Below are 20,308 nucleotides of genomic sequence, written 5' to 3' on the forward strand. Positions count from 1 at the left end.
GTCACCAATAATAGTAGTCATCTCTTAAAAGAGACGTGATGGCTTCATTATCACAGCAACTACCTGAAATCTGCTGCACTCCTATGCCTTAACATCAATGAAAGACAGCTCAAAGCAGAGATGCTGTTAACCTTGAGGCTCATGCTGATAGCGTCTTGGTCTCTCGTGCAGAATGACTCCTACCCTTAAGATCTGTACGTATGAAGTGTAGCAGGTGCCAAGAGGAACAGCGCTGCTTGTGTAGCCATCTCCTGCTTCTCATGTGGTAGTGAACTGCCAATGAAGGACCCTTGTGTGATTATCCATGGCAATGTGCCTGTCCCCTCTCCCAATGTGCAGCAGTGAACATTATAAAGTCCAGGTCAATAACTCAGCAGTGAAGGAGGGACATTTGACTTTGAACATAGTGCTAGGAACCTGTGAGCAACAGTGAAGTTTGCCTTCTGGCAGTGGCAGTATACAATACAGTCTGAGGATTGCTGTGATCACACAAAAAAGCATTGTTCAATCAGACTTTATAGCATCTTAAAACATAGGAGGAAGTGCTCCTTTTTGAGGAAGTGACTGTGTTAGATGTATTTAACCTGGAATTCTGTCTCCAGTTTGATTTGGAGAAGAATCTATTACAGTTTTTCTAAACATTTACTCTGTGCCCTTCCCCCCCCCCTCCAAATGACAAAACTTTGGGATAGTGTTGATGTTTATACACTTTACACCAAAGTTTAAGGACATGAAATTATGTATATTGATAATATTTAAGCAACTGCAAATCTGTCTGCTGTTTAAAGCCAACAAAGCAGTCGTAAGTTTTAAGTTCAGTAAGTATTGTATAGCTGTATCTTATAAAAGTTCAGTTGATGACAATTGTGCATAAAATGTTACTGATGCTGTAAATTATTTTTAATAAAGAAAATTGTATCACAGTTCTTGTAGTTACCATCTATTTTTAATAGATCATGTGGAATAAAGTTAAAATGACACGAAGTCTGAAAGTGTAGGGTGAATAAGGAAAAGGGTATCATTATGCATCAGTGTAGTTTTCTCTTTAGGAGTGTCTCGTGTGGTTTCCAAAGCATGCTTAATCAGTTTAGAAAGAGGCTTTCTCTGTCAGCTGAGCTCCAGATATCCCTCTGGATATTAAATCAAATGACTTCTGAATAATCTGCTTATTTTTCTTAAGGAAAACATCTACTTCAATTTAGAATGTAGATCAACCCATGTATTAAAGCATACTGCTGACTAAGGTTACATTTATGGCATGCAGAGCTTAGACATGTGACAAGTTTTTTCCAGAGTTGACTTGGGGCTATCTAACATTAGCGAGTCTTCAAAGACTTGCATTCAGAAGAGGCAATTAAACTGGTATCCAGTGCAGATGGTCAATTAAAATTTTATTTTTCTTACAGATAGTGGTAGGAGAGGCTGAAGTACAGCTTTAGCCCTGGGGGTTGCCTTATGAATGCAGCATGCTTTCCACCGGAGTACCAGGCAGGCAAGAAGCATGCATAACTGTCTTAAATGTTGGCCCTGCTGTCTGGAAACTAAGGCAGGACTAACTGTAAAATGCGTTGTAGTTATTGTTTACAGAGAGAGTGAGTACCTTCTGATTTTTCAGTAACCTGATATGCACCTTAGTCACACGCATAGCAAGAATGCTTTCCTGTTATCTCTGTTTCCCTTCAGTGAGCTAAACCTTCTGTCTCAGAAATTGAGAGACCCTTCAGTCTTTTCTAGAGCACCTCTATTCTTGAAAAGCTCATTTGTGATTTCATGGGGCTGGGAGGAAAGGGGAAGGAAAATGAGGTGGGTTTAAAGAAGGGGTTGGTCAATCCCTTTGTGTAGAAATATTTGCTCTAAAATGGGGTGGGGGGAAAAAAGAAAGGACCTTGTCTTTGTTACTTGGAAGAAGTTTCTGTCATCTGAATTCCTAACTGCATTAAAATATTCTCAATTTTATTTAACGTTATTCATAACACTGAACTACTGAGACAGGCTTTTTAAATTGATCTACTTAAAAACATTAGGATGTTGGCCTTTCTAAAACCAGTTTTTCCTCAGATTCCCCATGCTGTGATTGTTGAACCTCAACTGTTGTGGATTACTCCTTTTTTGTCATGAGGGATTTCAGAAGAGGATTCTATACTGAAGACGTGTATGTGTGTGGGAAGTGAGCTTTGTCAGCAGGAACAGTCTTAAAATTCTCTGAGACTGCTCAAGTGTTGCCAGCCTGAATTCTGGTACAGTCCAAAGGACAGAGTTGGCTGATGCATCAAGTTTGCTTTAGGTAAATGATTATAGGTCAAAACAACAGTTTTCCAAATCTTGTGTACTCCTAAAATGATTTAAACGCAAACGTAGACCTGTTTCTGGGGCTAGTAGGGGAACGTTTGGACAACGTTTGCAGTTTCTGACAGGAAGCTGCAGATTTCCATGCCGCTAGAGAGCAACCCCAGGAGTCGAGCGGCGTACGGCCTAGTGCCTTGGACTCGTCCTCGCTGAGGGCTCAGCCGCGAGCTGTTGTGCACCACAGGTGCGCCCTGAGGCCTGCCCCGCCGTGCGAGGGTCCCGCGGGGCCTCCCCCGCCCCGCAGCCCGTGAGGCGCGGCCCAGGCCCGGCGGCTCGGGCGCAGGCGCGGGGTTGGCGGCGCCTCCCTGGCCGGCCGGGCCGCGCCGCCCCGGGGCGGTGGCGCGGCTGCGGGCGGTTCCGCGGGGAGGGGAGCGGGAGCGCTGCCAGGGGCCGGGTCTGCGGCGCTCGGCCGCCCTCCTGCTCCTGCCGCTCCCCGGGCTGCCGGGGCAGGCCAGAGGTCCGGGCAGAGCCCCCCGGCGTCTGCTCGCTTCGCGGAGCGGAGGCTGAGGCTCGGCGCTTCCAGCAGCCGGACAGGCGCCGAGAGCTGCGCCTGGAGCAGGCGAGACGCAGCCGGCATCCGCGGTCTGTTCTGCGCCCCTGAGCGCTGGAGCTGGTCGTGGCCGGGCTGAGCGATCGGGCCTGCTCTGACACAAAGTATCCACAAAAGTCTTTCTTACCTTTTGCGGCTGTGAATTGAGAACTTTCTGGTTAGGAAATCAGTAACTCTGTTCCTTAGGAAATCATGCCTGGTTAGCAATGTGCCGGGTTAGGCTGTTACTGGAAAGCAGCTGATAAAAGTGCTGATCATTAATAATTTTGTTCCGTCCGCTTGTTGAGAACAGATTGGGTGCAGCTCACTTAGAAGGCTTACTTCTGGGGGGCAACAGGTAAAGCAGTTGGCAAGGAGCTGTGATATAAGAAACGTGGACTTGCTTAGCGTGTTATGTTTTTTTCCTTGTTTAACGCACTCTTCTCCCATATCTGAACGCAGTTTGTTGCATTAACCACTGCTTCCGATGTCAGAATACAGATTGTGTCTTCCAGCATCTCTTTTTTTTTCCTAGAGACACGATGTCTTCTGGAAGCGACTGCCAACCACAGACATTGAGCAAACCAACATTTGGTGAAAAGGAAGCGACAGAATTGGTTGACAGGGTGTTTGGATTAAAGGTGTCCTGGATCAGGCCTCTCCCCAGCTATGATGATCAGAATTTCCATGTGCGTGTCACAAAAAGCAAAGGTGAGGCCGAAGGTGCAGATGAATATGTCCTCAAAATCACCAATTCGGAAGACAGCCAGGAGCCTGATCTCATTGAAGCACAGACACAGGCCATGATATTTCTCAGTGCTGAAGGCTTTCCTTCAGCTACACCTTACCTTACAAAAGATGGTAACATCATGTCTCTGGAGCCAAGAGGTGAGCAATTGCAAGGACCTTCACTGCCCTATTATCACCCTTAACTCAGTGGTAATTTTCTCTGTGATGTGCTTGTTGCAATACAACAGAGGGTTTGGATCAGTGATAGTCAGCCTGCATTCTGCTCTGTTGCACTGATGCGAATGTGGAGTAATCTTGGATGATTACTTGCTCATACGTGAGCGAGCCAGAGCAAGTTGCAAGAGAGCCTGTGGTTTTCACCAGGCACTCCGTGCTCAGCTTCCACCTGTAGCAGTTCCTGTGCCTGCAGTAGTGGTCTGGTACTTTCTCAAGCCTGTAGATCCTGATCTGTCTTGCACCTCACCTGTAGCTTTTGAACAAGAACTTCCCTGATGAAATATCTACTTTGGGGTGCAGGAATATCATGGTGAGAACATCGGGGTCGAGCTGCCTGTTTAATTCAGAGTGGTAAATATAGAAAAACGTATAGAGACACTGGAGAACCTTGATCAGAGTAAGAGCAGCACCACTGATAAGGTTTGTGCAGTGCTGCAAGTGTCTGTAGGTGTGGGCTTGAGGTATGGCGCAAGATCTTTGAACGAAATCTGTTTTTTCAGCTACATCTGACTTCTGCTCCAGGAGAAACCATTTTGCCTCTTGTGTTAACTAATACTCAATAGCATGTATTGGAGTGAGTGTATTTCTGTTTGCTTGTTAGGTAGTGGACCTGACAGCAAAAAGTACATGGTCAGACTACTGACTTACCTGCCAGGTACACCAGTAGCAAAAGTTGCTGCAAAACTTGCTACAAATCCCCAGATTTTCTATGAGATTGGTAAGCTAGCTGCCAGTTTGGATAAAGCTCTCTCAGAGGTGAGTTTTTGTTGCTCTGGCTTGACAAACTTCATTTTCAGTTGATTTTTTCCTGTCTGTTTCTTCTTGTGTTTGCTGTCAACTTTCCTGACCTGTAAAATTGAAGTTGGTGAATGCAGACTTGAATTCAACTTCCAGGTGCTGGCCCCCATGCTGTAACTGGGGAAGCTGGCTGTTACTAAAGCATTTCCCCAGGTAACACAACCAGCCAGTGCTTATGACAGAGCCTTGGTGATCCTTTTGCAATGCATTTTTGTACCTTGAACAGGGACGTAAGGTTTTATTTTTATTTATTCAAAATTCACCTGTCAGGTATTTCAAGTCTGGCAAATAAGGAGACTGAATCGTAGGCTGCCTGAACTAAAGCATGTACAGCTTGTTTTGAAGCATTTTTGTAAAATGCATATGTCAAGCACAACTGGGTAATCTTTTAATTTGAATTCATTTTGACTTGCTCTCTTTCTGCTGGTCATTAGAACTGTGGCCAGTTATTGCAGTGGTAGCAGTTGGTTCCTTTTTTATAATGGCACTTGTGCTAGTGAAGAGAGATTTGGGACACTTCTCTCAGTTTCTCTGCTTCCAGTCAAATAATCTTAATGCACAGTAAGTTCTTTCTTTACTCTGTAACTATGCAGAATAATAAAGCTGATAAATCATCCAGTGATTGTTTGATACATAAAAGAACTCTTGAATTATTTATTGCCTTTCATTAACCTTTCCTTCTCATGTTCTGGCTACTGGCTTCAGACAATTATGAAATGTGAATTGCTAGCTTTACCAACCGCATTCCTAAGTTACAACAGCATTTTTCCATTGGGAAAGATAATTTACTGTTGGCTTTTAATAGTCTGCTCTTGCTCTTATAATATGATTAAAATAATTTATATAGACCAGCTAGTCTCAAAAAATGTCTGTGACTTCTCCTGCCCAGTAGGAAGCAGTAGATGTGAGTGCAAATTTTGAAGGGAAATGCTCTTCATGCCCGTAACGTAAGAATTATTATTTACCAAGTTTTGTCATTTAAAAGAAAGAAAATTGCAATTGTTACTGTCAAAACTCCCAGATATCACTGATACCAAAAGTAATACCTAAGATACTCTAGTTTTTGATGACAGATCAGAACGTACAGCCTTTTCTATCCAGTTAATTGCTTGGTCAGTTTGGTAGCAAAGGAATGTGCCATGCTTTGTTTTGTGCACAAAATAATAACTCCACCTTCTCTTGTTGGTGCCTTCTTTTGTCTGGATGCGTCTCTCATTTTCTAAGTGGAAAAAAGTGGCTGTTAATGGCTTCACAGTGATGAGGGCTCATGAGATTAAGATCTCTACCTTTTTATTACCTTTCATGCATCTGGTGTCTCATAGTTTGCTGGAATACCTGACTTGTGCGGGGGAAATTGCAGTGGTTGCTCACCAGATGGCACCAGAAAGCACCAGGGTGGTGCTTTATATAGCGTTAGGGACCCTCTGTGGTGATTTGTGTTTTAGGCTTGGTATTGCTCCATAAATTTTCATATAGCTCTAGTTTTAACTATCATTTAGGTATCTTTAAGTAATAGCCTTAATTCTAAGCATTAATTTCTTTTTAAGAGGAAGGCAGCAGCTGTAATGGGAAGTGTTTATATGTGCCCTGTGCAGTGGCAGAATCTGGCTCACAGGTTACCTTAATGAGCATTAGAGGGTTCAAGGATAAGAGTGGTGTACAGCTCACTGTACACCAGTATAAAGAGATGCTTTTCCTCCCAAAATGTCACTTTCCAAACCACCTTTTTTACTTCTAGTGAGAGAGAGAGAGATCCTGTTTGTTTAAAATATTTAGGATACCTGGATGCACGAAGGCAAAGTCATATACAGCTGATTTGGCTGAACTTCCTTTCCAAACAAGTAAAGTGAGATGCGCATAGCCTACTGCATGTGGGTCAATTCGCTGGGGTCTTTGTGTACTGCTGGGACGTTTGGATCCTGTAGACATTCTCATAAGAATAAAATTGTCCAGCAGCTCTGTAAAGTACTTCTGTCTTCAGGATTTATCATGTGCCAGTGGATTCTAAGGCTCAACCCCAGAAGCTGCCACCTTTAAATGCACAGAGTGCATCTGTGTAACTGTTTCTGACACGCTGGTGCGGTTTCTGTCTCTAAGGCTTCGGCAGCTTTTTGTAGTGCCAGCTCAGCAGCACAATCCAAGCTCTGCCTGTGTGCGGCTCCAGCCTTGGCAAGGCCTCAGAACTGCTAGAAAGTCAGTATCACTTGCAGAAACATTGCAGAGAGCATCAATTTTAAATGAGTTCAGCGGTAAAGGACTTAAGATAACTTATGTACCTAAAGAATAGGGGGAAAAAATAATCATGTTTTGTGTAGATTTTAAGATGCTTGCCTGAAATAATCTTTCAGATTATTCTTTTGCTGGTTGATATAAATGGTCAATGGTGTGGTGCTTTTCAGCGAGTCTTGTTTGGAACCTGTTAAAAGGGGCTTTGAATCAAGGCATTTAATCACAGGAACAGGTTTTTAATTATGGCCTATTTTCTCTTGTGCTGTTTTAAAGAAATTCCATCATCCATCAGTAAAAAGTCTGCATCGAGGCCAGTTCATTTGGAACCTGGCAAACGTCCCTCTTCTAGATCGGTACATTTATGCCCTGGGCCAGAACCAATATCGTGAAGTTGTGGAACAAGTTATTGAGCAATTTAAAGAGAAAATCATACCCAAACTAAGCAGTTTTCGAGCCTGTGAGTATTTTATTCTCAACAAATTATGTTGAACTGAGACACAGGTTTCTTACAGGAGATTGGGTTCATGGGAAAGGAAAAAAAAGGCAAAAGAAGCCTCCTTTATCCATAGCACACATGGAAATAATGTGCTGAATTCTGCACTGCTGCTGCTGGCAGTGCAGAACTTGCTGGGGGAACGTGCTGTGCAGTACTGGTAAAGTCAGGTTCAGTTCTTCACCTTTCTGCTGAGGTTGTTTCCAGTTAAGGTCATGACTTTCATGCTGTTTCATCAGCTTAAGAATATATGGAGTACACTACCTCCTTTCATAAAGGTCTAAATAAATATTTAATATTTTTTTAAATTCAACTCACAATGATGTTGTGATAACTTGACAATCTGATGATTTGAAAACTCTGCTATTCTAGCATATCACGGGTGTTACCAGAGCAGAATCAGATTTTGTACCTCTCCCTTGCTGTCTGGCCACCAGTTAGTGGAATTTCTAGGACCCTTGTATTTCCTAGGGAGCAGCAAGACTGTTAAAGGCAGCACTTGATGCAGGGGCAAACTAGTCTGGTTTTGTAGCTGAGTGTTAATTGCAGCCCCTGTGCATCTTTTAATAGACATTGCTTTGAGAAACTGGAAAAAAAACACAAATCTGCTGATTAATAATTATTTAATATTATTTGTTTCTTCTGTGTTTAGGTATCAATCACGGAGATCTCAATGACCATAATATTCTGGTGGACTCCACCTCTCCTTCCTTGGGGGCTCCTCAGTACACAGTGTCCGGCATCCTGGACTTTAGTGACATGAGCTACGGCTACTACGTGTTTGAGGTGGCGATAGCCATGATGTACATGATGATCGAGAGCGCGGACCCGCTGCGGGTCGGGGGCCACGTCCTGGCCGGCTTTGAGCGCGTCCTGCCGCTGACGGAGGAGGAGCGGGGCGCCCTCTTCCTCCTGGTGTGCGGCAGGTTCGCGCAGTCCCTCGTCATAGCGGCCCACACGGCCCTGGCCTACCCGGAGAACCGGGACTACCTGCTGGTCACGGCGCGCACCGGCTGGAGGCACCTCACGCGGATGGCCGAGGCGGGGCAGGCCGCCGTCGAGCAGCTCTGGTTTGACACTGCCCGCGCCTACGGGCCCCGCGGGGCCGCCGACTGAGGCGGGGGCTGCCCCTGCCCCCCCGCACGGCGCCCCCGGCCCCGCAGTAAAGGTGCGCGGCCGCTGACGGAGCCGCGAGCTGACGGCGGGGGCCATGCTGGGGGCGGGGTCCGTGAGGCGGCGCGCGGGCGGCCGTTACGGCCCCTCGTGGCGGGCACGCGCGCGCCCCGCCCTCGGGCGGGCGGCGGCACCGCGCATGCGCGGCGGCCATTTCCGACGCGGCGGTGAAGGTGCGGGAGCGGCAGTCGCGCCCGGGCCTTCCCCGCCGGCAGGGCCCCGCCACCCCCCCCGGGCCCGCCCGCCCGCCCGCTGCCCGGCCGGCCCGCAGTGAGTGCGGGGGATGCCGTGACGGGGCGGCCCTGCGCCGCGCGGGGAGCCTGCGGGGCGCCTGCGGGGCCTTCGTCCTCCGGCGGGGCGGCGGGGATGACTCCGCACTGCGGGCGGGCGGGAGGGGAGGGCAGGGCGCGGCGGGCCGGGAAAGGGACCGGGATCGGGATCGGGATCGGGGCTGGGACCGGGACAGGGGCTGGGACCGGTGCCGCTGTCCCGCCTCGGGGTGACGCTCCCGCGCCTTGCCGTTTGCCTTGCAGGCCCGCTCGCCGCCCGCCCGCCCGCAGCGCCGCGCCGGCACCATGGTGAGTGGCGGCTCCGCGGCCCCCGCGCGGCTGCGTGTCCCCTCGGCGCGGCCTGACTAAGCGGGTGGGTAACGGGCTGTTGTTGCTTTTTGCAGTCTCGAAGATACGACTCCAGAACTACCATATTCTCTCCAGAAGGTACTCTTTAACACCGCGTTTTCCAATAAGCTCTAAATGTTTTAACCCGCTTTTCAGAACCAAGCATCACACAGATAAGCATCGCTTCCCCAAAGGCCGGTCGCGTTTCCGCCCACACGTGAGTTGCAGAAATCGTATTTACCTGCCCGGAGTAGTGCCCGATTCTGTACGGACTCCAAAGGTCAAATGTGGAGGCTTTAAATTCTTTTCTGTTCTAATTCAAGCGGTAACGCGCGTACGTTTCCACCAAATTCCACTGTTGCATTTTTTAAATAATTCAAATAAACCCTTACCGTTCATCTTTTGTTTGAGTGTGGATGGGTTTTGTTACTGCTTTGCCCCCTAGCCCCTGGAACACGCATAGCATCCTGCTGGTGTGATCGTATCTTCCTATTATTCTTGTACGTACTGAAGCAAGCACTTGCAAATCACTTTTTTCCATGTATTGTAGAAGTGATTGATACAAAATCTAGTATAAATTTTTTTTCAGTTAAAACTCATTTTGTCTTGTTCTCCTGTTTCAGAGAGTTCTTTTTTTTTTTTTTTTGCTTAGTAAATTTTTTTTTTCCACACTGACTCTGCCCAAGATTGCCTTATCAGATTTGTGGATTTCTCTTTTCTGACTCCTTCCTGTATTTCAAAAAAATTAATCTGCTAGTGACTGGTGATAGACTGAAGAACTAATCCTAAGTTGCACACCAAGCATCTGTCATATTCTTGCAAATTTAAGTCACCTTTTTGCATATTTGGTCTCATTCAGTGCTACTTTATGGCTGTTATAATTTAAATTGTTTCCTAGGTCGATTGTATCAGGTCGAATATGCGATGGAAGCAATCGGACATGCGGGTACTTGCTTGGGGATTCTAGCAAACGATGGCGTTCTGCTAGCTGCAGAGAGACGCAACATTCACAAGCTTCTCGATGAAGTTTTTTTTTCAGAGAAAATATACAAACTTAATGAGTAAGTTGAAATGATGACCAGATGTTCACTGATGTTACCGCTAACTATTCAGACATTTTAGCATTGAGCCTGGATTTATTTGAAATGTTTGTATTTGTTTTGTTCAGTGCTACTGGTGTGTACGACTACTTTGTCGTTATTGCCTTCAGTGATTGTTCTAAAGAAGCATCGTGTTTTTATCTCTAAAGAGAATTTTCCAGGTGGAATAGCCTGTTTCCTGTTACTTACCCATACATCATAATGTTGTTACATCACTCTTAAACTGGGAGTTCTCATGTTACAAAATACCAAGGGGTGGATGGGTAATAGATAATCCACAAATGACTGCGCTGCGTCAGCTCAGCATCCTCTTTTAAGTCTTTTTTCCCCTTGTATTATTCAAAGATAGTAAGACAAATCAGGTAAAACATGCCTTAGCTTTCTTTGCCGCAGCTGTAGCAGAGATGATGTATGTCACTGACATGACCTTTTAGCTCTATAAAAGTTAAACCTGTTGTGGAGCTTCAGCCTTATTGTAAGGTGCATATGAAACACAAACAGGCTTTCATCGGTCAGTTTCCCATTCTGAATTATTTTGAAAGCAGATGGAACTGTAGGAAGTACTGGATTTCCAAGGAGGTGGTATAGTAACTGCAGTGGAGTGGAGCCGGCCTAGGCCGGCTCTTCCGTCTTCTGAAAAGCTCTTAATTTTGCTAAGAAGAATCTGGATTGTTGTCTGGTAGTGAAAATTCTACAGCAGTATCAGATTTGGCAAAAAAAAAAAATTAAGACAATTAAGAATTAGATAAAAGGTGTTAGATTAAGAAACAGTCAAGGATGCAAACTGTATGTTGCTGAAAATGAAGATTAATTTTCAGCTAAAGCAGTTAATGATGATTTTTATAATCATCAATATCTCTAATTCACATTTACATGAATGCAGTGTGTGATTGGTGAATCTCACTGAAGGCTGTCACAGAAGCTGTATGGCTCCTTTAGTATTCTGGCATGCTGTCTGTGTCAGGTGGTGCCCAGAATAGATACTTGCGTGTAGCTAGTGGCTCTTGTGAAAATCCTCAGAATCTTGTCAACATGGTTAATTGTCTTTGGCATAGTCCTCAGAACTGTATGAGTAGCTGACCTGCTTGTTTTCTGCTGTCCACCTCTGCTCCTGCCAAAACAGTTATACTTTCAACGTACTCTAAATGCAGGAGCTCAGCAATCTGTTGCATGTGGCAGCTGTGTAGTTTTGATCAGAGAAACCCAACAGCAGGTAATCTGCTTGAACTACTACGTGAAGATGGGTATTTATTGGAGACTGATAGGAATCCAGTTCATTCGTGTGCTTCTCTTGCAGGGATATGGCTTGCAGTGTTGCAGGAATAACTTCCGATGCCAACGTTCTGACAAATGAACTGAGACTGATTGCCCAGAGGTAGGTTTGCCGATAGTTTTTACTTGCCTGCGATGCCAGATTCAGTTCTGTCTGTGTATTAAAGCAAAATGAACACGCACTCAGATTGTTTGAAATAGAACAGCTAGATCGGAGAGGCTTTAGCTTAGGAGCTTGCTCTTTTGTTAAATGTACCAGGATACTGTCAACAAAATTTTTGAGAACTCTTTTGTCTTTGATACTAGGTATTTGTTACAGTATCAGGAGCCCATTCCTTGTGAGCAGCTGGTAACCGCGCTGTGTGATATCAAGCAGGCCTATACCCAGTTTGGAGGTAAGGAGGTGTGAGGAACCATAGTGCTTTTAAATGTCTAAAGAAAGATTCTGTTATGTAATTTGAAGCAACTGAGTCTTTGGACAGTTCTACTGAATTCTTCTGTAACAAGTTAAAGTGAGAAGAACAGTAGCCAAATTTAGGAGGGGAACAGGCAGTCATAATTAGTAACAAACTTGATTTGCTATTGAAGATGCTGCTTTTTAGTCACTGAGAAACTGATGGCTGAGGTTCAGGCCCAGTGCTTTGAGTGCTCTTGAGTTTAGTGAACGCCTTCCAAAAGACCAACAGAAAATTGTTTGCTGTGTAGCCTTTTAAAAGTTTCGGTTACAAGTTCCATCGTAATGAATAGCAAGTATGTTTTTTTCTGCTACATGTAGCAGGGTATTAATATTGTAAAACTTTAATAAAAAAAAGTATTTTGGTGGATTGAGGAACATGTTAGAAAATGGCACTGTAAGGAGTGTTCCTTAGAATGTGAACTGACTATTCTGGTGTTTTATGTATATGTAGTGTGGAAGAATGACCTTTAATGTATTTGCCTTTTGACTCTTATAAATTAAATGCTTTAACAACTAAGCTACGTACTTTAAATGCTGAATTTTGAGTTAAAGTTCAGAGATGATAAATTCCAATTTGTGGAGATGGAGATGAGCTGCTTATTGGGGTTAAATGAAATAAACCTCTGCTATTCCCCCTCCTCCCCCTTCACTTAGAAAGAAATAATGCTGTAGTGCTTATCTCAAGTAACAGAAGTGCAGAACAGTCTGTTAAATCCTAGTTCACAGGAAAGGGTTTGAAAAAGGAAATCAAAGAAAATAATTGTGACCAATCTTGTTACTAAATTTAGGTTACTAATGGCCTTCTTTCCAACAGGAAAACGTCCTTTTGGTGTTTCATTGCTGTACATTGGCTGGGATAAGCATTATGGATTTCAGTTGTATCAAAGTGATCCTAGTGGAAATTATGGAGGATGGAAAGCCACATGCATTGGGAATAATAGTGCTGTAAGTTCTGTGTTTCAATTTCTGTGTTTTTCCCCTCCCCCAAAGCAATGAAAAAGTAATGAAAACAAAAGCACATAAATTGCATTGTACTAATTAAACTGAATTGTTGATTATGAGTACAGAGCAGAAATGGATAAATGTACAAACACAATTACTTATGTTTTGATATTATCTGGCAAAAAACTTTTTGGTTGATTGCCCAATGATACCATTTTAATTTCTGTGGAATTTATAGGCGGCTGTGTCAATGCTAAAACAAGACTACAAAGAAGGGGAAATGACCTTAAAGACTGCGCTTGCGTTAGCCATTAAGGTTCTAAACAAGACCATGGATGTTAGCAAACTCTCTGCAGAGAAAGGTAAGCAGTTCTCCAACATGGGATAACACTCTTTCCTTTAAAAAAAAAAAAAAAAAAAAAAAAAAGTTGTCAATTCCTATATTCCACATATGGCTTACTGGATTTTTAGTGCTCACGTAAAAAATCTCTGACAATGTAGCAGCAATCCTTGTTAACTTTGCTGAGAGACCTACCTATGACTTGGTTGAGGATGATCCACTGTGGTCAGCTCCAGGGGCTAGACCACAGTTCAGGGACTGTAGCTAGGCCACATGGATGCAGTAGCAGAAGTGGCTATGTGTCTGTTGGAAGAATCACTGGAGAGGTATTGGGTGTGCTGCTGCGGAAGAGGACTGCTGCCATCTGGCTCGACATCCAGGCTTTGTTGATTAGGTGGAGGCAGGACAAGAACCTTCTGCTTCGCTGCCAGTTGTAACAAATCTTAACCCGTCTAATGATTGCTCTTTCAAAAGGACAAAATGTAATGCCGCTGTCTGTTCCATATGTTTCAGTTGAAATTGCAACACTGACCAGAGAGAACGGAAAGACAGTAATAAGGGTTCTGAAGCAGAAGGAGGTGGAGCAGTTGATAAAACAACATGAGGAGGAGGAAGCAAAAGCTGAACGTGAAAAGAAGGAAAAAGAACAAAAAGAGAAAGATAAATAGAATATGAAATCAAATATCCTGTAGATAATACAGGACCTGCTTCAGTAAAAGATAATCTGGATTTCTGTTTTGTAGCAGCCTACAAATACGCCATGGGGGACCCAGAATTACTTTTGCTGAACCAGGTCCTTAATCATCATTCAGATAATTAGTTTTCCGCTCCTTATATTGACCAATAATTGCTTTAATTCTTGAACACTCTTTCTTTCATCTTCTATTTTTTATTATGGAATAAAATTTAAGAAGAATAGTGATGAGTGTCTTTATTTCCTCAGTAATGCCTGGTTATGCACAATCTTGAGGGAGTTAATCGCTTTAAACCATTAAAGGTATACGCTAGTTGGTAAAGAACAAATATGGTGTTAGAATTGTTAGACTTTTGTGTGTGTGCGTGTGGGGGGGTCTTTTAAAGTAGTGAAAGGGGCTCCTAAGTTTGGAAAATCATTCGTGATCACTTCACAAATACTGAAATAAAGTGTGCTGGCATGCCAAGTTTTAATTTTGGCCTATTTTGTTCTATAACAGGCTGTGTCAAACTGATGGTCTTGCAAGCAGTAGTATTTTAAACATGCCCTGTAGCAAATGTGTTCAGTTTAGCATAACCTTTCATGAGTGCATGTGTTTTCTACAAAATTAATCATATAACACTAGTTATAGTCACACAAACTAGAAAGACACTTTACAAAGGCCACAGGAAAATGATAAGCTAACTTGTCTAAATACAAATAGTTAAACAATAGTGTGCAATTTTTAGGCCACGTTGACTATTTTACATTTTATCCTGAAAAGAAATATACATGTTTTATATTTAGCTTAGTGTTGCTGATACTTCCCCAAAGAATTCAGTTCCCTTCTGTCTGACAACAGGCTAGAAAACTAACCAGTTAACCACTTGAGAAATCATAATATATGTACATGAATTAAAAATCAGAACAACTTTTGTTGAGATTATTATTTTGCATTCAGAATAGGGACAAAGATTTCTGCTAGTTCTGAAAATGATTGGGAATTTATAGAGGAAATGTAAACAAGTTAGTGAAAATTGTTTTACATCCTTTCAGTTGTAAAAAGCAAGATGAAAAGCCCACTCAATTGACCCATTCTTAACTGAGAGGCCTTACCTGCTGTTCTTAAACTGTGCTACTGTTGATTCAGCCTCTGTGACTGACCCGGATTGATTGTGGGTGTGTGCATGCGCGCGTGATATCCGATGTTCATAGGATTTAATATGACCATTTAAAGAAAGTGAGTGAATCCATACCTTATTTTTAACCTATCCCAGACCTTTTCACTGATAAAATGTACATTGTCAACAGGGCCAGAAATTACCCTTAGTCTCAACAAAACCCATTTTTGAGCTCATTGCTGTAAGGCTTGGTGTTGAGTACAGAGGAAGGAATCTGGCTTGAGGTGTCTGTGCTATAGCTTGCATAGATGTACCGCGCTCACTTCAGCAACCTCTGTACGGGCAGCGCTGTGGAGTGATGTGGGTTCTAAGCAGGCTGCAGCACTGTTGTTAATTTTGCAAGTCTCAGTGCAGGACAATTGCTTTAGTCTTTTATACTCAGTACTTTGTTTTCAAATTTTATAGCTAATAAAGGTTAGAATTTTTTTTGTACCTTGTGCAATATTAGATCTTTGCTTCCATATCATAACATAGGAATGATATGTAACAAGTTCTGAATAGTTGCAGACACCATCCGTTGAGAAAGGTTTAATCTCCACTATACATGGAGATTACAGTCTCCTTTATAGGACTGTATAAATACCTCAAGCTCCATTGTTATGTAGAAAATTTAGTGCCCAATCTTCTTATGCTTTGATGCCATAAATGCAATATTTCAGCATCTTTTGCAGATTTCTAAATCACTGGGGATGGCTGTTATACAAGAGCTCAGAATATGCCCTAAAAGCAGCAATGCTGAAAGGGACCTTTTTCCACCTTGTCAAAGATCACTTGAAACAGAACGTGATAGACTCCAGCAATGCTTTCTGTCTTCTAGGAATCCATTAGAGCATTTACGTCACGGTTCACCAATGTATATAAATCATGCAAGGTAATCTCACTGGTGTACTACAAGTATTACTAGATAGTTTAGGTTATAAATGTATTAAAATATTTTTTCTTAAGTTATGCTATTTCTAACGAAAAGGGGAAAACAAATACATGTAGGTCTTTGTTTAAAGAACTGCCAATAGTATTTCTTTGCCAAACACTACATCATTTCCCGGTAAAGGGGAACTTTTCAGATGCTGTATTAATCAAACATTGGAATGATTTACATTTTCTCATCTCTACTCTGTTACGTGTAAGGAAACATGATAAGTTGTGTAGTTACATTGCATTTTAAAAGGTCTACATATTGAAAGGTTTTGTTTACTAAAAGTATTCGCAAATATTTAACAAGTGTAATCTTTGAACAGTAATAACCATTTTAATTTTAAAAGCTCCATCTCTACCAAGTGCTATTATTAGCTGATTGTGAGATGAGTCTCTACTGCCTTGGAATATGCAAGTAACTACAATATTTATAATAAGCTATACGCTAGCTAACACCCATATCCAAAATATTCAGTAACATTCCGCTAAACCTCATGTCTGATTCTCGTCTGCATTTGAACCTAGGACAGTAAGCAGATGCTGGAGATCTTCTGTTGAATTGAATCTTCCTGGGACATTCTGACACCTACTGCAAATTTCTTACCTGTTTTTCCTAGAAATAGAGCAGCCTTTGACTGCTCAGGCCTACTGTGTTGATTCTGGCTTTGTGTGTTTAAAAAAAAAAAAATCACCACTATCTGTGCCTTTTCTGGGAGTGGTTTGGGGATAAGTCGTAAGAACAGAAAAATGATTCTGGCGATACATTTCTTTGCTAATCAAAATGATCTTCCTGTTCTTTGTATTTATTTATTTATTGGGTGTATGTAGTGTTTATGTAGAGTTTACAATGTATTACATAAGTATTTCAAATATTTAGCTATTGCTGTGGATTAAATGTTATTTTAACACCAGAACTTCATGTGGTGCTGTGGAAGGTGGCAAATTTTTCAAATTAGGTAAAAGTATTTACTTGAAATTGTTTGCATAATATGATGTTAGTAAACTTAAAGACTGGATAGTTTATATCTCACTTGAGTGCATGATAGAACTTGCTAGGACAGGTACTCACACATAGATTGTCCTAATAAACTGTAATGTGTTTTGTTACTCTTAAGTAGTTTAACGGATAATGAAACTACTGCTTCTCTAGTAATACCTGTGCTGTCTCTTGCATTTGTCAGTGTTTAGAAAAAAAAAGTTAGCTTGTTTTCTAGATTAATGTATTCTGTTCAAATAAAGTCAATTCAACTTCTAAGACTGCTTCTTATGAGTGATTTACTGTATTGTGCACTGAAAGATAGAAGATTCCTTTAGATATGCATCCCAATTCATCTGAATGTTTTTCTTCGCTTAGTTAAAATAAAAAATACACACATTAAGATGCTAAAGAACATGTTAAATTTGACTGCTTCTTCTGTTTTGTAATGGATTCTCAAGGTCATTATTCTTTCAGTTCATAATCTTAAAACTAGGGATAATACTTCTCTGCTGTGTGGTGAGAAAGAATATGCTAATTATTACAAAGCATTTAGATGTAATGCTTTTAGAGGCCACAGAGGTGTATGTGATATGTGATGCATGGATTATACATAGCTATGTATACACAAGACATCTAAGTCCAAGGAGTTAATACACTTGGGTACAGCAGAAAAGAGAGAAGTGTTGTAGTTTCAGACCAGATGAGGTTCTAGGACTTCTTTATATGTCTTTCATGTCCTTTAAAGAAAATTTTCCATTACAGTTTTTCTGTAGTAAAAGTTCTCCTTATTTTAAAGTTTTAAATGCAGTTATTTCTATTACAATAGGAAGAACTGCTAAAATAAATTCTCTGAAAGAACTGACGAGTACCCTTTGCTGGCTATATAGCTCTTGACTTTCATCTGGAGAAAACTCAGCTTCGTAGAAAATTTTTGAAATATTTCTGATTTCACAAAGAAAACTGAACAGCTTGCTATTTTTATCTGTGATTAATTCAGCATTCGGCTTTCCAGTTAAAGTACTCTTTGGTGCACAGTAAAAGCTGCCATCAGCCAATTTACTGGAGATTCACAGAACATGATTCTGCAGGGACCTTCAGACGTCAGCTCCCACTGAGAAGGACCCTTTGAAAGATACCAGACATTGTTCATGTAATTGTTTTGCTTTTCACTTAACATGATGCTCTCAGTATTAACGTTTTGCTCCAAGTTCAAAGCAGAAGGAAAAAATTGGTTTCTTATTTATTACTACTCTTTTTCTATAACAGTAATAATGACATAATTAACGTATGCCAGATGATGTTATATAAAATATTTAGCAAAACATTGGGCATGTAACCTAGACAGTTTAATCCTTTTTTATCTTAGAGCATCTGTTTTTTCTAGTTAGGACGCAGCTGCAAACAAATTCATGGTTATGTAATAAAACCAGTGTGCTATGTCCTGCATGTTTGAGTGGCAGCTATCTTTAGCACCGATAACTAAACGTCATGGCTCTGAAATGCATTTACTGCAATGCACATAAGCTGTTAATAGAAATAGGGATTTTACGTGATAACCTTACGGTAGGAATAGCAGGTGCAGTGCAGCGGTGGACCAGTTGCCATCCAATACTACAGATTTCCAATTTCTGTAGAAACAATGCCGAGTAATTTTGGAGTACTTGGAAAACATCAAAACTCCAGTGCAACACAAGAGAATAGAATGCTTGTGGCTTATTTTTCTTCTTTTCATTGCCTTTTTTTTTTTTTTTGTGCCACACTTTGGGCTAAAATATGTTTTTATTTATTGTAAAATCTTGCGTCGGCCACTGCATGCACACTGAGCATTTCAAAATAAGAGTCATACGCTGCATCCTTTAACACACGTTTTGATTGTGGAGGGCATGCAATGTATAAATGGATTCTCAATATACAGCATGACCATATTCACTGCAGAGCCTTCCAATCAATACAACTTGCCACCAGAAGTGTGCTGGAAGAAACTGCTGTGTAAGCACCTGTTTTTCAGATGGCTTGTACTGACTGCATTGTGCCTTGCACTGACACGCATAGCCTAAATATGGCTGCAGGACAATAAGACAATACAGAAAAAGATGACTTTAAAAATTAGGAGTGTGATTGAAATGCTGAAGTACTCCATTTTGGTTGATGAACAGATTCATAGTGTACAAAAACAGATAACTATTCTTCTATAAAATGAATACTTGATACAGAGAATTTTGATAATTGACAATGTGCTTAATGAAATTACTTCTTAGGATAATGTTCATTCTAGGAAGTCTAAAGTTGTAATAAATAATCCGAGTTGAACAAGGTCCATTTTTTCTGAGCAGTCTGCTCTCTAGCACTTCATGTAGCAGATGATGAGCACCGGGTACAGCCATTAGCCCATCTCTCCAAATCTTTTCTCTGTGTAAACGTAAAAATCTTCACAAACAGTGCCTTAAAGACGAAAAATGTATCGCTTAATGCCAGCTGCTTCCATTTTCTGTGGAAATGTGTAGACTCTGTACATTAACATCAGGATGATTTAGGAAAGATCACTCATATTTCACAGCTTGTGCTTTTAAAGGTGTCCTTCCTAACAGCTTTTATTTACCTGACATTGAAAAAAAGTTTGTGTTTGGAGCATCCATTATTTGTCGGATATCCATAACACACATGAAGAGGGGAATACCCTAGGTCTTTTTAGCTTGCATCAGCTTATCTATTTCTGATGACGACTGCTAAAACATTCCGGTTTAGAAACTTAGAAAAAGCTTCTCAGTTTTTTTGTATGGAACGGAGGTTAAAAAGTCGTTTGCTCAGGAATCTCTTTTCCCCTGAAATTCGGCCAAAAGCACCCCTCCCAGACGCGCATGTTACCAGAGTCGAGCTCTGCGCTGCCCCGGGTCGCTTTACCTTGGTTATTCACCGCTCGCAGCGCAGCTGCCGCTGGGGGACAGACGCAGCGATCGCGGCTCAGCCCCCAGCCCGGCGGGAGCCCCTCTGTGACCGCGGCAGCGGCCGGGAGGTGCCCGAGGTTCCCTCAGGGGCACCCGCCAACCCCCGCCTGCCGCGCACTGGCTCCCTCACGGGACACTTCTCCTCCCGGCAGCCCGGGGGGCTCCGATCTCGCGTCTCCCGAGCCTGGGGCCACCTCGAGGCAGGGCCGCTGGGGGAAGGGGCCCAGGAGGTCGCCTGTCGGGGGCTCGTCCCGCCGCTCCCCTCACGGAGGGCAGACGGGGACGGGGGGGGGGAGGGCAGGGCGCTGCCGCCCCCACCGGCCCCACCGGCACCGCGCCCGCCCCTCGCGCCC

The 20,308-nt window shown here is 42.6% G+C and overlaps 2 protein-coding genes and 1 long non-coding RNA gene across 7 annotated transcripts; 2 read left to right on the forward strand and 1 right to left on the reverse strand.

The window, feature by feature from the left end:
* Nucleotides 1–2,192: 2,192 nt before the first annotated feature.
* HYKK (hydroxylysine kinase) lies at nt 2,193–9,112 on the forward strand. 4 transcript variants are annotated; one of them, XM_040570656.1, is made up of 6 exons: nt 2,193–2,530; nt 3,411–3,763; nt 4,443–4,597; nt 7,142–7,325; nt 8,014–8,529; nt 9,068–9,112. In XM_040570656.1, the coding sequence occupies exons 2-5, from the start codon at nt 3,418–3,420 to the stop codon at nt 8,475–8,477; spliced, it is 1,149 nt and encodes a 382-aa protein (XP_040426590.1). In that variant the 5' UTR covers nt 2,193–2,530; nt 3,411–3,417; the 3' UTR covers nt 8,478–8,529; nt 9,068–9,112. The 4 variants fall into 4 exon arrangements, with proteins under 4 accessions (XP_040426590.1, XP_040426589.1, XP_040426588.1 ...); XM_040570655.1 differs by lacking the exon at nt 2,193–2,530 and adding an exon at nt 2,639–3,000; XM_040570654.1 differs by lacking the exon at nt 2,193–2,530 and adding an exon at nt 2,639–2,905 and having other exon boundaries at nt 9,068–9,111.
* On the forward strand, nt 8,524–14,180 carry PSMA4 (proteasome 20S subunit alpha 4). Of its 2 annotated transcripts, none has more exons than XM_040570660.1 (9): nt 8,524–8,529; nt 9,068–9,112; nt 9,208–9,250; nt 10,050–10,212; nt 11,549–11,626; nt 11,830–11,918; nt 12,795–12,925; nt 13,161–13,284; nt 13,776–14,180. In XM_040570660.1, the coding sequence occupies exons 2-9, from the start codon at nt 9,110–9,112 to the stop codon at nt 13,928–13,930; spliced, it is 786 nt and encodes a 261-aa protein (XP_040426594.1). In that variant the 5' UTR covers nt 8,524–8,529; nt 9,068–9,109; the 3' UTR covers nt 13,931–14,180. The 2 variants fall into 2 exon arrangements, with proteins under 2 accessions (XP_040426594.1, XP_040426592.1); XM_040570658.1 differs by lacking the exon at nt 8,524–8,529 and adding an exon at nt 8,662–8,707.
* A 1,998-nt stretch (nt 14,181–16,178) lies between these two features.
* Nucleotides 16,179–20,288, reverse strand: LOC121076377. The gene is made up of 2 exons (XR_005823484.1): nt 19,912–20,288; nt 16,179–18,133 (listed from the first exon to the last, which is right to left on the reverse strand). It is a non-coding gene; the product is annotated as an uncharacterized LOC121076377 (long non-coding RNA).
* Nucleotides 20,289–20,308: the final 20 nt, after the last annotated feature.

This window comes from Cygnus olor, chromosome 11 (assembly GCF_009769625.2).
Source record: "Cygnus olor isolate bCygOlo1 chromosome 11, bCygOlo1.pri.v2, whole genome shotgun sequence".
In the NCBI taxonomy this organism is placed as follows: domain Eukaryota; kingdom Metazoa; phylum Chordata; class Aves; order Anseriformes; family Anatidae; genus Cygnus; species Cygnus olor.